The sequence below is a fragment of the Eulemur rufifrons genome, chromosome 1, assembly GCF_041146395.1.
Source record: "Eulemur rufifrons isolate Redbay chromosome 1, OSU_ERuf_1, whole genome shotgun sequence".
NCBI classification, from domain to species: domain Eukaryota; kingdom Metazoa; phylum Chordata; class Mammalia; order Primates; family Lemuridae; genus Eulemur; species Eulemur rufifrons.
Genome location: NC_090983.1, coordinates 57323434 through 57339281, shown reverse-complemented (window position 1 = coordinate 57339281; position 15848 = coordinate 57323434). Strand labels below are relative to the sequence as shown.

At 42.1% G+C, this 15848-nt stretch overlaps 1 protein-coding gene across 3 annotated transcripts in view; it reads left to right on the top strand.

Annotated features, from left to right (window-relative positions):
- Positions 1-15848, top strand: part of NOSTRIN (nitric oxide synthase trafficking) — a 57326-nt gene that overhangs the window by 14445 nt on the left and 27033 nt on the right. For 2 of the 3 annotated variants that reach the window (XM_069471711.1, XM_069471728.1), the window contains 4 exons: positions 7796-7879; positions 10759-10821; positions 11022-11103; positions 13520-13582. In XM_069471711.1, the coding sequence (XP_069327812.1) occupies positions 7796-7879; positions 10759-10821; positions 11022-11103; positions 13520-13582 (292 nt within the window). The remainder of the gene's footprint in view (positions 1-7795; positions 7880-10758; positions 10822-11021; positions 11104-13519; positions 13583-15848) is intronic. The other variant, XM_069471720.1, reaches the window with a different exon arrangement.

Below are 15848 nucleotides of genomic sequence, written 5' to 3'. Positions count from 1 at the left end.
GACAAATCCTCACCTTTTCTACTATACTCATCCTGAACTCCCACAGCCTGAGGTCCCCGGCATACTGATGACTTCCAGACGTATGTCGCTATGCAACATGTCTAAATCGTACTTTAGACCATTTATCGACAGTATATTGAATGCTTCTCCCTAGATGTCCCATAGAAACACAAAACCAGTATATCCAGAACAAAGTTTACCAGCGTTTCTCCAAAGCTGCTGCTCCTTCTGGATTTTTTACCATAGTGACCAGGACTACTGCTCACCAATCAAGCCAGATACCTGGGACCACTCACATCCCTGTTTCCTTCTATCTCAACTCATGACCAAGACCACTTCTCTCTCTGGTAACCTCCCTTGATATCCATAGCTTTCTTTTCACTTTATGGCCTGTTGCATTGTTCTGGCAAAACTCACTTAAACTCTTCTTCTGTCTAGGCTGCTGCCTTGCAGTTGTGTAGTTTGTACACTGCTCAAAGGCAGCTGGCTGAACGGGATGAGTGGAGGCAGAAATCCAATCCACCCTAACTCCTTCAGTCTTGCACCCTGATAGAGCTGTTTCCCTTTAGGGGACCTTTTTCTAATCCAAGTAAAGTTACCTTGACTTGTGTGCTATCTGGGGCCCTGTCCCCGTGTTTAATGCATCTTCCACTCTGTGGCCATGGCCCTGTTTAAGACTGTTCAAAGACTCCCATGATCTTCAGGACAAAAGTCAGCCCTCACAGTATTTTATAAAAGGACCTTTGAGAGCTGTGCCCTGCCTTCCTATTTATCCTGTCTCTCTCCATCTCGCCATGACCCCTACTCCCTCCTTCTTACTGAGCCACTTGCAATCCCCAGCGCATCTGGGTTCCTGCATTTGCACAGCCATATCACCCGTCTGGTAGACGTTGCTGCACCTTCATTGCTGGGCTGCATTCGACACCTTCTGCAAGATCCAGTCACCCACTGTGACAGGCCTCCCTTACCTCCAGTCCCCAGTCTCAAAAAAGTGCCCCTCAGGCCTATGTGCAGAATTAGTGCTGGCCTCTGTTGCAACTCGTACTGCCGTCTCCTCCCCTGGAGGCTGAACTCCCTGAGGGTCTTTGTATCCCACGAGCAGGGCCTGGGCCAGAGCAGGCATCCAACAGCTGTCCACTGAGTGAATGAATAACGTATGGGTGACTCTGTACCTTTGGGCGCTCGTAACTTCTAAGAAGTTCAAGTTAGGCCATTTCTGAAGAGCAATAAATAGGTATGTCAAAGACATTTCCTGACATAATACATAGCGTATTATCTGGAACAAAAGCTAGAAGAAATAATAAAATCACAGAAGAGACCATTTATGCAGCACAACCTATAGACCAGGCACTGTGTTAGATGTGTCTCATACTTGGTGTCTTTAATCGTCACAACCCAATGTGGCACGTACGTACCTGTATCCATTTTTAATTTACAGATGGGGATACGGAAAAGACGACACGTTTTGAATCCCATCCGGCCCCACCTAGGCTTGGTGTCCTCCACGGGGGGCAGGCGGTTTTGAGCACTGCTGGGAGTGCCAAGTGTCCGGGTCAGCTCCCTTCACAGAGCCTGAGGGTCCCCTGTGAGAAGGGACTTCAGTGTCATCAAGCCCAGTAGCTTTCAAACCCGTAGCCCAAGGGGTCCGTGGGGAGCCCTCGGGGGCCACTCCCAGGGGGTGAGGAGGAGGTTGAGCGGGCAGGGCTCTGTGCCCCTCACACCCTCTCCCATTTAATCAGGGCAACTTTATCAGTGTTGACGTGATATGGTGGGGAAAAATTTGTTTCTCAGCTAAAAAGCTTTGAAAACTGCCTTTCTTGTCCACTTTACCTGACTCTCTCCACCAAAATATTCCCCCGCCCCCTAAACGCACTAAGTTTGTGAATGAACAGAAAGGCAGGACCTGAAGTTCTAGGGCTGCATAACTGAGGTGTTCCTGGGGGTGAACTGTGACTCGGTGAGACTCGTAGGCTGGACACCCAAGAAGGACATCATTTGGGTGTCATCCTCCCATTTCACTTTCTTTTCTACTGTTCTCGGGAGCCAGGATGAAAGCAATGAGTAGCGATGCCGGGGGCGTCCTGGGCTGGCTGGTGAACCCGCCTCTTGAACAACAGAGCTTCAATGTGAAAATATTTTTCCAGTTGCCAGCAAAGAACTTCAAATACAATCTATTTGTAAGATGCGCTCCTGTCTTTCAAAAGACGTGCTGATAAAGCTGGGATGGAAAACATCGCATACCTGGCCCCACACTGGAAGCTGTTGCTGGTCCAAAGTAAGAGGTGAAAGACGGGATGATATCACCAGGGAAGGATTTGAGATTACTAAAATTTCTTCTTAATTCATAAGGAAGGGAAGGCTCCATCACCTGCTCCAAGCAAGAGCAGGCCTTAATTTTAATTAATTCCTCATAGACACAGGGGGAAATTACTTCTGTTTGGTTGGTTGTGCTTTTTTAAACTACTATGTATCATCTTAATTTTATTAGAAGAGGATAAATAATCTAAAATTGATTAGATGGTCATTTATATTCTTACAGTTTAATTTGTGCTTTATCTAAAATATTGAATCTGAAACCCCATATTTCCCATCTCTCCTTTCTTTCAAAAGTATAATTTATTTTAAAATCTAAGTCAGACTTGGTCTTTGACTTAATGGTCTTCATTATTACTAATGAAAACATATTGACCTGCCTTGCATGCTGAGAGGAAATTAGAATATAAATGGATTAAAAGTCAGCGCATGTCATTTCCCTGGCCCAGAATCTTTAAAACTGACTGGAACATTCTGAAATTGAGTTACCCCTCAAAAGATAGATACATCATCAATTTCATGTGTGCCGAGACACTTGCTTGGAGAAGGCATCTTAACTCAGATATGGTGGCTGTAGAATGGAAAGAAAAAAGATGGAAAGGGCTAGAAAATTGAGCACAATGAACTTATAAGCTTGTTTCTGACTATTTTAGTGAGGGAATGAAAATTCCACATCTCAGTTTGAGGTTAGCTCTGTCTCTCTGGATTCTCTTTGCCTGCAGTGACTTTTCAGCAGGAAACATACATGATAAAGCACCTCCCTTCAAGGGACTAAGAAGAAACCAGTCTAAGTGGGGGTGTCCATTGCTGCCTGTGCTTTGGGAAAACACCAAGATCACTTCATGGCTATTTAGCAGGAATCCTGAAAGGAGATATACATATATACTGTTTCATCAGACCATAAGCATGGAAAAGCCACATGGAAGTATTTGTTTTCACTTACAAACATTCTGACATAAAAATGACAACTCTCTCCACGTTTGCCACTTGGAACATGGCTTTTTATAAAAGAGCAATTTTCTCTGGGCTGGAATTTAGCTATTAACATCTGTTATGATAAAAAGCCATTCAGGGCCAGAGGACTGAGAGCCTGTTAGTCGCAGGCAGAAGAGAGCAGAGTGACAATGGCCCACACCCATCGTCCCCACCACATTTCATGTCCTTTCCCTATGACTTGCAGAGTAGTCTGATGAGGTTCCTAAAACGGTCCTTAGGGCTTAAAATGGATGAGGAGATGACTGTAACCTGTTTGCTTGGTCGATTTGAATGCTAGGTTCTAAAACTCTTCGGGTCATTACTAAATTGCAGGCTGAAGGAGAGAGGATTCAAGTGTGCTGTGGCCCACTGGGTCCAGCCTCAGAGGGCCAGCTTGGTGACATTTGCAGTGAGAGCCTCACTTTCCCGCTTTTCCAGACGCTCTCCTCCCCCGCTCCCCATCCCCGGAAATGCCTCACAGCTGCACAGATGCTTCAGAGTAGGCCCAGGAAGCTCATCCTGTTGGCACCGAGGCTGCTGTAATTGGGTCTCTAGCTGCTAAGCTTCCAGGAGCTGTGATGATTCAAACACTGCAATTAAAGGTGGAGTGAGAGTTGGTATCAATTCCAAAAAGTACTTTTGTTTGACCTTCCCCCCAATTCTCCACTTGCAGTCTCTTCCCCACAATGTCAGAGGCAGGAGAGTGGAGAGGTTAAGCAGGGTGGTTCTCCAGCCAAGCCATCTGGGCTAGAATCCCAGCTCCCTAGCCTCCTTCCTGTGCACCCTCAGGTGAGTGACTGACCAAGCTCTCTGTGCCTTGGTGTCCCCTCCACGAAATGGTTAAAGAAAGTTTGCCTACCTCGAGGAAGTTAAGGTGGAGTAAATGAGGAAATACACCTAAAACAGTTATAATGGTGCCTGGCATGTTGTAGGTGCCTGGTAAATGTCAGTGTTACCACTTTTTGTCTAGGCAGAACCCAGGTCACACATCCCCAACATGTCACAAAGGCGAGGCAACACATTTGTTGGGAGGGCACTGTTTGGACACACTCTCTTCATAAGCAGGATTCAGGGATTTTTAACCTGTATACCAAACTGTAGAGCCATAAATCTGCTGCAGATTTCTAAGGCACTTGTATGGAACGAGAAGTCTTCCAAGGCGAGAAATGCTGGGTGGCAATTGAATCTCTTTAGGCTGGTTTCCTGTCGTGCTCAAGAGAAAGCCAACGGGAATACTGGGGCCCGGGAGGAAAGTGGCCAAATGAAAAGAAAAAAGCTGAATTACCTCAAAGTGAACAAGGACCCTCTTTCTTGCCACCAAAGCCCAATTTTTTCCCCCAAGTAGAATCTAATTAATTTAATGATATAAAGGAAAGCAACACTTCTTTCTGGTAATTGGCCTTTTTACTTCTGCTTAGCCTCTGAGACACCTTGTACAGCTTGCGAGAACATTCTGAAAGAAGAACTGGATTCTGAGGGAGAGGCTGTGCCTGACAGCATTACCTTTCCTGTCAGAAGCCATCTGGAGTTGTTCTGGAGGCCAGGAGTCTGAGATCGGCCTGGGAAACATGGGGAGACCCCATTTCTACAAAAAAAAATTTTTTTTTTGAGACAGAGTCCCACTCTGTTGCCCAGGCTAGAGTGCCATAGTGTCAGCCTAGCTCACAGCAACCTCAAACTCCTGGACTCAAGCGATCCTTCTGCCTCAGCCTCCCGAGTAGCTGGGACTACAGGCATGCGCCACCATGCCTGGCTAATTTTTTCTATATATTTTTAGTTGTCCAGCTAATTTCTTTCTATTTTTAGTAGAGACGGAGTCTCGCTCTTGCTCAGACTGGTCTTGAACTCCTGACCTCAAGCAATCCTCCCACCTTGGCCTCCCAGAGTGCTAGGATTATAGGCGTGAGCCATCACACCCAGCCTACAAAAAATTTTTTGAAAATTAGCCAGGCATGGTGGTGTGTGCCTGAAGTCCCAGCTACTCAGGAGGCTGAGGCAGGAGGATCAGTTGAGCCCAAGGACTGGAGGTTGCAGTGAGCTATGATCATGCCACTTCACTCCAACCTCAGTTACAGAGAGAGACTTTTTCAAGAATTCCAACCAAGACCTGGCAGGAAGTCCATTCATGCATTCAGTCATTCGTGATGTACATACCGAGTGCCTATTATGTGCCAAGCACTGCTCTAGGCCCAGGGATATAGCAATGAACAAAACAATTCTTGACCCTCATGGAGCTCTCTACATTCTAGGGGTATTCACCAGAGTACACTAAAAAATCATAATGTGAGATAAGATACAGTAAGTACTAGGACATAGATAAAGCTGTAAGGGGCTAGTGACAAGGATCCTCTTTTAGATGGGGTAGGCTCTGAGGAGGTGACATTTGAATAAGTCATGTTGAGATGACGTGAAGAAAATACCATGTAGTTTAGTAGAAGAAGGAGTATTCACTCGGCAGAGGCCACAGCAAGTGCAAAGTCCCTGAGGCAGGACGGCAGTTGGCCACTGAGCAGGAGTAGAATGAGCAAAGGGGTGACTGGTGGGAGCGACATCAGAGAGGGAGCCGGGGCTCAGATCGTGCAGAGGCTTACTGGCCAATAGCAATCGTTCCGGCTGTTGAACCCCTACTAAGCTTGGATTCTTACACATTTTAATCTTCATAAAACCCCTTGAAGCAGGCCTGATGACTCCCCTTTAACATTGCCTGAAGCCACCCCACAGAATGGTAGCGATCTCCTGGGATTCAGAACATCTGAGTTCATCAGGTGGGGTGGTCTCTCCCAGCTTGCTGGTGGCCAGCACTTTCTTATTCTCTCTCTCTTGCCATCAGCTCGAACATATTCCTAGAGCAGAAAAATCTATTTTTAAATGCTATGAGATATTTATTTACCAGCTTCGTTATTTTAAAATACTTACCTTAACCTTTCCTCCTAGAGCAGAAAAATCTATTTTTAAATGCTATGAGATATTTATTTACCAGCTTCGTTATTTTAAAATACTTACCTTAACCTTTCCTTATATCCAAGCAAGTTCTGATACCAAGTGGGTGTTTTTTGCACCCAGGCCTTAACATACACCCTACAATAGTCTCCTTCTATTCCCAAAGTGATAAAAACCAACCTAAAGCACAACTGTACCAACAGGGAAAAATGAATAGAAATTTAGCAATAGATCAACAGCCCCTGATGTCTGAATTTCATTTTATAAAACAGAGCTGTCTTACTTGTTTAACTTGTGTGAAAACGTGCAGGTATTAGGTTAGTTATAGAAGAGTTCTGGAGTTCTTTTCCAAATGAAATGGAGTCATAAAGAATTCTAAAAATATGTTGTAATAAAAATAGAAATAAAGGACTGAAAATGCAACAAAAAATTCTTGTAATCTATGTTAAAAAGGAAAACATAATATAAATGGAACTTAATTTCCTACATTTTTATTATCTACAGTCAGAAGTGAGATGAAGATGCCCTCATTTTAGCTGCAGATGGGCCTATAAATAGACAAAGTAAAAGAAGTTTAAGATGAGAGTGAGTCAATCAGTCCAAAGGAACCAAGGAGTTTGCTTTTGGAGGGCATGCCCGGACTTCCTACTGAGTCTTGCCCTGCATAGGAAGGAATGGAAATTTGTTTTCTATTAATAAATCTGGTATTGGCCACCGCTGCAGATTCCCATTAGAAAGCTACTGCTTGGTTAATTCAATCATAATTTATCATTTTATTGCCAGCTATTATAATCTAGAGCTAATATGATTAGTGCTAATGTCTCAAGATAAGTAGGACAGTTTTCTGCTCCCGATTAGTTATATTAGTTTTTAGGGCTGTCATAACAAAGTCCCATAGACTGGGCAGCTTAAACCACAGAAAATTATTGTCTCACAGTTCTGGAGGCTGGAAGTTCAAGATTGAAGCGTCAGCCTGGTTGGTTCCTTCTGAGTGCTGTGAGGGAGAATTTGTTTCATGCCTCTCTCCTGGCTTGTGGTGGTTTGCTGTCATCTTTGGCACTCCTTGGCTAGTAGGTGCATCACTCAGAGTGACACCTTCATGCCATTCTCCCTGTGTGCATGTCTATCTCTGTGTCCAAATGTCCGCTTTTTATAAGGACATATCCATATAGGGTTCGGGCCCACCCTAAAGACCTCGCCTTAAATTAATCATTATTTGCAAAGATCCTATTTCCAAATAAGGTCACATTCACAGGCACTGGGGGTTAGGACTTCAACATTTTCTTGGAAGACGCAATTCAACCCTTCACACAGTGTAAAATAAAAAACTCTCCCCTTCGTAGGATTCCTCTTGGATGTCCTTAAGGATTGTGCTTAAGGACAAGAGGACCCTTATAGTAAACAAATCATCTCTTCTCTATGTAAGCATTACATTTCCAGCCTGAGCCCTCCTTCACGTGTGTGTGTGCACATGTGTGGGTGTGCACATGTGTGGGTGTGTGCACGTCTGTGTAGTGTTGCTTGATCTCTGCCAGCACATCCTATTTAACCAGCCCTTTGCCAACAGGGCAAACCTGGAGATAAGCTATGCCAAAGGACTTCAGAAACTGGCAAGCAAGCTGAGCAAAACATTACAGAACGCAAGGAAAAAGTAAGTACCACGGCAGAGGTAAGGCAAAATCATTCTTAAAAATATTAGTAATAAAAAGTGACATATGATCGTTTCTAGCTTCCTCTGACAAATGTGGCAGCTATGGAATGTCAAGCAGGGCTTTCAGTTCTTGGGCATTTACTATGTGCCAGGGACCGTGTTAGATACTTTAGAGATACTCCCATTTAATCCTCACAACCACCCTTGAGAGATCTTATTATCGCTATTTACAGACAAGGATTTGAGACTTGGAGAGTTTAAGAAACTTCTCCCAACCACGATAGTGAATCGTAGAGCTGGATTCATCCCGGGCCTTTCTGACCACTAAGGCCACATTCATGATGGGCCTTGGTGATGATAAGCAACTTGGAAAGTGATGTTGTGAACGAACGCAGGAGCCTTGGAGTCAGGAAGTGCAAATCCAACCTTATCTCTACTCTGTGACTTTGGCGAGTAACCCGGTCTCTCAGTGCCTTGATTTCTCCCTCTGTTAGATGGAGTATTGATATGTGCTCCATTGTGTGTGTGTGTCAGAGGGAGGGGGGTACATATAAAATGAGATAAAGTATGCAAAGAGCTTAACATATGAATTGCTAAAAACATATTGGTTCACATTCTCCTCAATATATTGCAGCTCTAAGAATGAAGTAGATTCCTTTTTGGCAAAGAGAGAAGAAAGATATTAGTATTCTAAAAATGGTTCATTAGTGATAATTTGCTACAAAGATTCTTGACTAATGCATGCAGGCATGACTCTAAACTGACGGTGCCATTGCAGAGGTCTCCTTTGATGAAGAGAGAGGGAAAGGAAAAGAAAAAAGGAAGCCTTATGGAGCACATTCCCACTCCTCCTTAGGCATCATCTGTAATAGCAAATGGTGGCTTTGAAATTGCTCTGACTTTAGCTTTATTTTTATTTTTAGGATAGTATTTTTAGTAGACTACAAAGGAGCCAGAATAGCGCAGTGGTTGAGTATAAATAGACTTTCATTTAGACTGCCCAGGTTTAAATTCTAGCTCTACCACTTAACAGGTGAGTGACCTAGAACAATTTATCTTCTTGTTATCTCTTTAAAATGGCAAAACATATATTTTACCTGTCTCATATGGTTGCTGTGAGGATTAAATGAGCTAATACAAGAAGTGCGCTTAGCAGAGCACCTGGCATGAAACAAAAGCTTCCTAAATGTTTAAGATTTTGATTCTAATTATCTCCCAAAGAATGAGAGGGATCAGGGCGTAGGGGTGCTGCAACCCTAACGTCCAGCATAGTAGTCCAAAGAGTTGGCATGTCCAGAATGTTTGGTTAACTGGAATTAGTGCAGTTTAATAATGAACATTAACGATGATCTACACCAAATCTGTGTTAGGTACTTGTACAGCTGTCACAAGTAATTTCTACTTTAAAAGATCAGTTAAGTCAGGGCCAGAGAAATCAAGTGGTTCTTCCAAGGTCATGTGGGAAACAAAAAGGGGCACCTATGTTCAGACCCAGGTGCTTCTGGCCCCCCACCTTGGTCCCCTGCCCTGCTGCCCGCTCCTCAGAGGGGCAAATGTCAGATTCTCTTCCCAAAAGTGTGCCTGACTTCCTTTTTATTTTTTATTTTATTTTATTTTTTAGACTAGTCAAGTGCAGGGTGAGGAGAGGGGAAAGCAGTAAAACAAGGAGTCCAATCTGTAACTGACTGTGAACAACCAAGTGAGATAACTCACTACCTTCAACCAGTCCTGGCTTCCTTTTAAAAAATCAACTCTATTGAGGTTTAATTTACATGCAATTATAAGCACTCATTTTAAGCATATCGTTTCATCAGTTTATGTAAATACACTGCACAGCCACCGCTAAAATCAAAACATAGACATTTTCATCACGCAGAAAGATTCCTCATGACTCTTTGCAATCCTTCCCCCACTTGGCCCCAAGCAACCACTGATCTGCTTCCTGTCAATATAGGTTAGTTTTGTCTTTTCTGGACCCTCCTATTGTAAGCATGCAGTAGGTATTCTCTTGTGTCTAGTTTTGTGCCTGACTTAGGATGTATAGAAAATCTGGCATCCTTTGGTCTTCTTCTCTCATTCTCAGACCGCAGGGTGCAAACTAAGCCATTTGGAGGCAAAACATTTGCATCATTCTGGTTTTGTCAGGGATGCAGATTCACCCCTCCCTCTTCATCAAAATCTACCCAATTCTCTCTCTCTCTCTCTCTCTCTCTCTCTCGGGATTATTGATACAATTGATACTTATTGTCCTGATTTATGAAGGCAAACTATATGGGCTACTGTGAGCTGGGTCCCTTCTGTTGGAGAAAATGACTCACACTCCCTAATCCTCCCTCTATGCCATAAGGGACAGGGCAGTGCTATCCTTTGTGTTAAATTGGGATACCACGCACAGGACCATAACATATCTAAGCTGTTGTCCTAAAACCCAGCAGGGGACAGAAGCTGGACTCCAACCCCAAGAGCAGCAGCAGGATGTGACCAGAGCTCTCAAGCCCTTTGTCATTTAACTTCTCTGAGTCTCAGTTTATTCATCCATGAAATGGGGAGCCTGAAAAGACTGTCCTTGAGGGCCTTCTAACCCTAGTATCCTATCACCCACCTGTTCTCACCCTTGGCTACTTTGTCCCCTGATTTTCTACAGACATGAAATGGGAAATGCAAATATAAATGAAAAATGGCTACGAAAAAATGCAGTATATATCATGAATAGAGTGCAAATAAATATATTGGCAGAATTTAATCTCATGGAGAAATTGAAATAAGGTTAGGACATGAATGCAATTGCTGAATTCGGTGAATCAGATCTGATGCCTTATTGCTCAGAGTTTACCCAAAAAGTGATGCCCACCTTTTCCCCTCCCTGTTTTTGCCTCCAGCTGTCTCAGCAGTGCCTGGGCCTGGGCCTCGGAGGGCATGAAGTCCACGGCAGACCTGCATCAGTGAGTGCCCCACCCTGGCCTTGCTCCAACTCCAAAGGGAGTCGTAAATATTTAAAGTGGGTGTGCTACAAATATTCCCCTTCCAATTCGCACTGAATACGTATGCCATAACACACCATTTTATTTCCCCAGAAAGTAATTTGGAGGGTAGATGTAAACCCTAATACTATGCTTGTGTGTCTTGTATGTTTTATTTCCAGAAAACTTGGCAAAGCAATTGAGTTGGAAGCAATAAAACCAACTTATCAAGTCCTGAATGTACAAGAGAAGAAGAGAAAATCAGTGAGTCGAAACTTTTCTCTTCTCCCTTGTCGAAAGCAAGATTTCTGTCTTTGGCCCAAGGAGGAAAAGGTGTTCTAAAAGTGGTACTAAGTTTCAGGAATTTATCATAAAAATAATTAAAAACACAAATCCAAGATTGATATACAAGGATGTTTTTTAGAGCATTGTTTATGATTGTAAAAAACTGGAAACTACTTCATCATTCAAAAATAAATTATGATACATTCAAGCAATGGAATACTTTATAACCATTATAAATCTTACTATATAAAAATTTAATCACTTAGTAATTTTTTCACAACATAGTGTTAAAAAAACAGAATGAAGAAATCTAATAAATAATATAACCTCAATATTATAAAATAAATATGTGTATACTTGGATAGAATAAAACCTGGAAGAACCTTCCCAAATGTTAATAAGAATTATCTTTAGATTATAGAATTAGAGGTTATTTTTAATTTCATTTTTTGTACTTTTTTGTATTTTTATTTGTATACAATTTCACTTATTCTATTTGTAAATAGAAGAATGATAAGCACAATTTTTAAAATGATCTTTTGTATGCACATCAGCTTGGAATTGTGTAAAGGTAATAATGGGTAAATTCTTAAAATTAAAGAAAAATAGCTAAACAATTCTTTCAGGGGCATCCGTTCCTCTTATAGCGTATCCTGTGGTCTTTCTCTATGCCTTTCCTTCCAGAACGGTTTCATTTGTGTTCCTTTTTCTTTTTCTTGTGTGTCATTCAGTTGTTAAGCACTTTAAATGATGTTTGCGGGCAACACCAATGGGTGTTTAATAAAAGCTGCTTGGCTCTGATAGGGCTGGGGTCCTGGTCACTATTTGTTTCAGTACCAGGGGCAGGTAAGACATTCCTAAGCCATAGCAGGGGGCCTTGTGAAGGGAAGTAGCAGCGCTCTGGGGAGTTTCAGGGCCAGAAAAAGCAGGCGCTAACAGTAGCAAGTCAGGATGAGGGGATGTGTGAATGCTGCGATGGAAAAGTCTAAAAGCTTATTCATACTTATTAAACTGAATCAGCAAGTAGAACTGATGTTTGTAGGTATATACATGTGCTTTACCTGAATGGATGTTCTCTCTAGGGCTAGGGTGATGGGTGGAAATTTGTAGGAATTACTAGAAAGCAATATAATCTTCTGCCTTTGCAAGCCAACTTAATAAAAACCAAACACTCATCTATATTTTATTAATTACAAAATATTATTACATAATAATATGATAGTTATCAATGTTCCTTTAGTGCTTACCATAATTAGGCACAGTCCTATGGTAATTGATCACAGTGCCTTAGTTCATTGATGTCATGACACTCCCTAAAATGTGGTCCCTATTGATCATCTTCTCTGCATTGTCCCTCCCCACTGCAGCCCACCACCCTACTCCACTCTCTCTCAAAAGATAAGATTTTATTTAAAAATTAAACTTGTTCCACATTCCAGCCACACACATAGTCAAAAGTGGCATCGTGCATAAAATTATTTTCATTGTATTTGTTACAATAAACCCTAGACTCTAAATGCAACCAACTGGAAAAAAGAAAAGTGTAGTGTTTGCTAAATCTCAGAGTGGTTGAGTAGTGACTAATCTACTGGGATCGTGGTCCAGGAAAAAACGTTCCTCTGGAACTTACGTCAGACGTCTCTGAGAGGTTGCCGAGATCCATCTTCATCATTACTACTCTTGTTCCTTTGGCTGTTTAAAAACAGGGGGGAAAGTTAATTATAACTAAGAACTCAATCTCTTTGAAATTAAAGAAATATTCACGTTAGGGGCAATGGAGACACTTAGTAAAATTAGCACTGCTGGGACTATTAGCAATTCTCATGGTGTTGACGTTGGACATGAATTGATGTTGAAGAGAGTGTGATGGGACCTGCAGTGACACCAACGCAGGCAAGGGCCTCCTCCACACAATTGCACATATTTATGTGCTGTTTACATTGTTATAGATTAGAAATCACTATTTTACCAAGTCCTGTGACGAGATACTTGACATATGGATAAAATAATTTGTCTACTTTCCTCCATATATATGTCCATGGTAGGATTGTGAAATTCCCAAGAATTGTGAGAACAATTGTGCCAGAATTAATAAGCCAGCACTATGCCGTCTTAGTTCAGGCTGCTACAGCAAAATCCTATAAACCAGATGGCTTGTAAATAACGCAGATGTAGTTCTCATGGTTCTGAAGGCTGGGAAGTCCAAGGTCAAGGCACTAGCAGAGTAGGTGTCTGGTGAGGGCTGGCTTCCAGGGTCATGGCTGACTGTTCACACTCACTGTAACCTCACCTGGCAGAAGGGGTGAGGTGGTTCCCAGAGCCTCTTTTATGAGTTTATAGCAGTGACTAAACAAGAAGAAAGCAAAACATGTTTTCTTTATTTCCTCTTCAATAGCTTGATAATGAAGTTGAAAAGACAGCAAATCTTGTCATTAGCAACTGGAATCAGCAAATTAAGGCAAGTATCCACCAATATCATTTGTGTAAACTGTTTTTAGGATTGAAGCTTTTCGCTTTTGTGCAAACATGATCCCGTGTAGTGTTAGTTTTTCTAAGTGCTAACTGGAGAGAAAAATGTTTCCTCACCTGAGTTATTACAAAGATGTATCTTTCACCCAAACCAATAAAAGAACATGGATCTAAATATGATTATGATTTATAGCTAACACTTATATAGCATTTATTATGTGCCAAGTGCTACATATTTATATATTTCATCATCACAACAATCAGCCCAATGTAATGTGACCTTGCATTGTTGTCCCCTTTTACAGATGGGGTGGAGACACAGAGAGGTTAGGTAATTGGCCCAGGGTTACAAAGCTGGTTAATAGTTGAACCAACAGTTGTTGCAAGTCTATAAGTGTTGGGCTCCAGGGTCACTGCTCTTAACCATTACTCTATACTGACTGCCTTGCTGTAGAATTCGCAACTCAGGGCAAGTGACAAATATCATCTGAGTTTTTTTTTTTTTTTTCATTTGTAGAAGGGTGTTAGTGACTCTACCTCACTAGGCGAGGGTGGCACAGTGAGGGGTGGGTAGCAATATATAAAGGGGGATGTATATATCAGCTCCACACGTGTGTATGGTCCCCTTCTTGTGCATAACACTATGGTTCTTGTTTTCAAGTAATTTAAAATTTAGTTAGCAGGATAACATATGTACGGGAAATAGTGAATAAATTCTAAGGAGAGGAATTATGATCTGGTGTGAGAAACTAGAGCATATCATTATGGGTTCTTAAGCAGAGAAAATAACAAACGGAATCCATATGTACAGAAGATTATTCTAGAGCAACCTAGTACAGGAGGAATTCATTTCAAGTAGAAAGAACTAGAAACCAGGAAATCTGCTAAGAAAACTCAATGAACAACCCCCTTTGAGGAGACTTGCGCTCCAAAAGCTGAACTTTTCCTTTTTCATCTCCAAAGTGTTAATGCCTAAAGTGAACCTTTAAAAATAAACAGCCACTAGTGCCAAATAATTAGAGATGGATGTCCTCAGAAACAGGTGACCCCAGCACAGCTTCTGAAACGTCTGCTGGAACTAAGGACGGACTCCAAAGACAGTAATAAGAAATGTTTAAGATAAATGAATGTCTATACCCACAGTCAATATTTCAAAGTCTCAGAAAAAGTATCCATTTTTTTTTTTAAGTTTTGCTCTTGGTTTTATGAGCTTTCTTTAAAAGGGTTTGTTTTTAAAAACTCCATTTTCTTTAAATATTCAGCTTTCACAAGAAATTCAATACAATGGACCCAATGCCAACAACAATGCTCAGCAGCTGCAACTGCCTCCAAGAACAAAAAACATCTTTTATTATTTCCCAGTTTCTACCAAGTCATTTTTCAAAATAAAAAGATTTTTATGAAGAGTGACAGAGAAATCAGCGACCGTAAAAGTCTTGAGCTGTAATAATTTTCTTTCCTGTTACAATTCAAGGGATTCAGCATGTCTGTAATGCTGAATGCTCCGTGGTCTCCTTGGAGCCACAAATGAAAAGCCTTAAAGACCAAGTCGTCTTGCCGCCCCTCAGTCATCAGCAAGCAGGGGACTGACAGAAGGTGGAGGAAGAGGCCGTGAGCTTCTTAGCCCTTTCATTCCCTTCCCTAAAGGCTTCCCATGTTTAGGGGGCACAGAAGGCTTCGCTGCTGCTCCCCAAGGTAAAATGCCAAGAGAGACCTGAGCCTTCTCCCTTCGTTGTCTGGTTTTGCAGTCCTTGCATCCTTGAGGTGAAAATCCAAACACTCTTTCAATCAGCCCAGTTCCTGAACAGGCTAAATCCAACTCTAACCAAATTTTGCTTGCTTATTTTATCTCTGGAGCATCATCTTTAGCCAAATACAACTGTGCACGGTAGGAAATGACCACCTAACCCACTCCAAGGGTTCAGACATCAACAGGGTAGGGTGACTTTGAACACTTCTTCATTCCCCACCTCTTCCCTCTCCCCCAACTCCAACAAGTGCAGGCTGTTTCACAAATGCCAGGCAAATGTCCAGCTCTCTTGTCTGGGAGTCAGGGAGCAAAATTTTGACACTTGCTGCAAATTTTAAGAGGACATCTTGAAACAACCTCAATTGTTGCCCATGTTAGTTTAAAAGAATGGTGCAGGCAGTCTTATTTGTTTGTTGAAATATTTTTTTGTGGTAAAGCCATCATGCTCGCTAGAACATTGTTTTGGAGGATTTCAGGCCTTCGGTGCTTTAGCAAAATCTGTAAT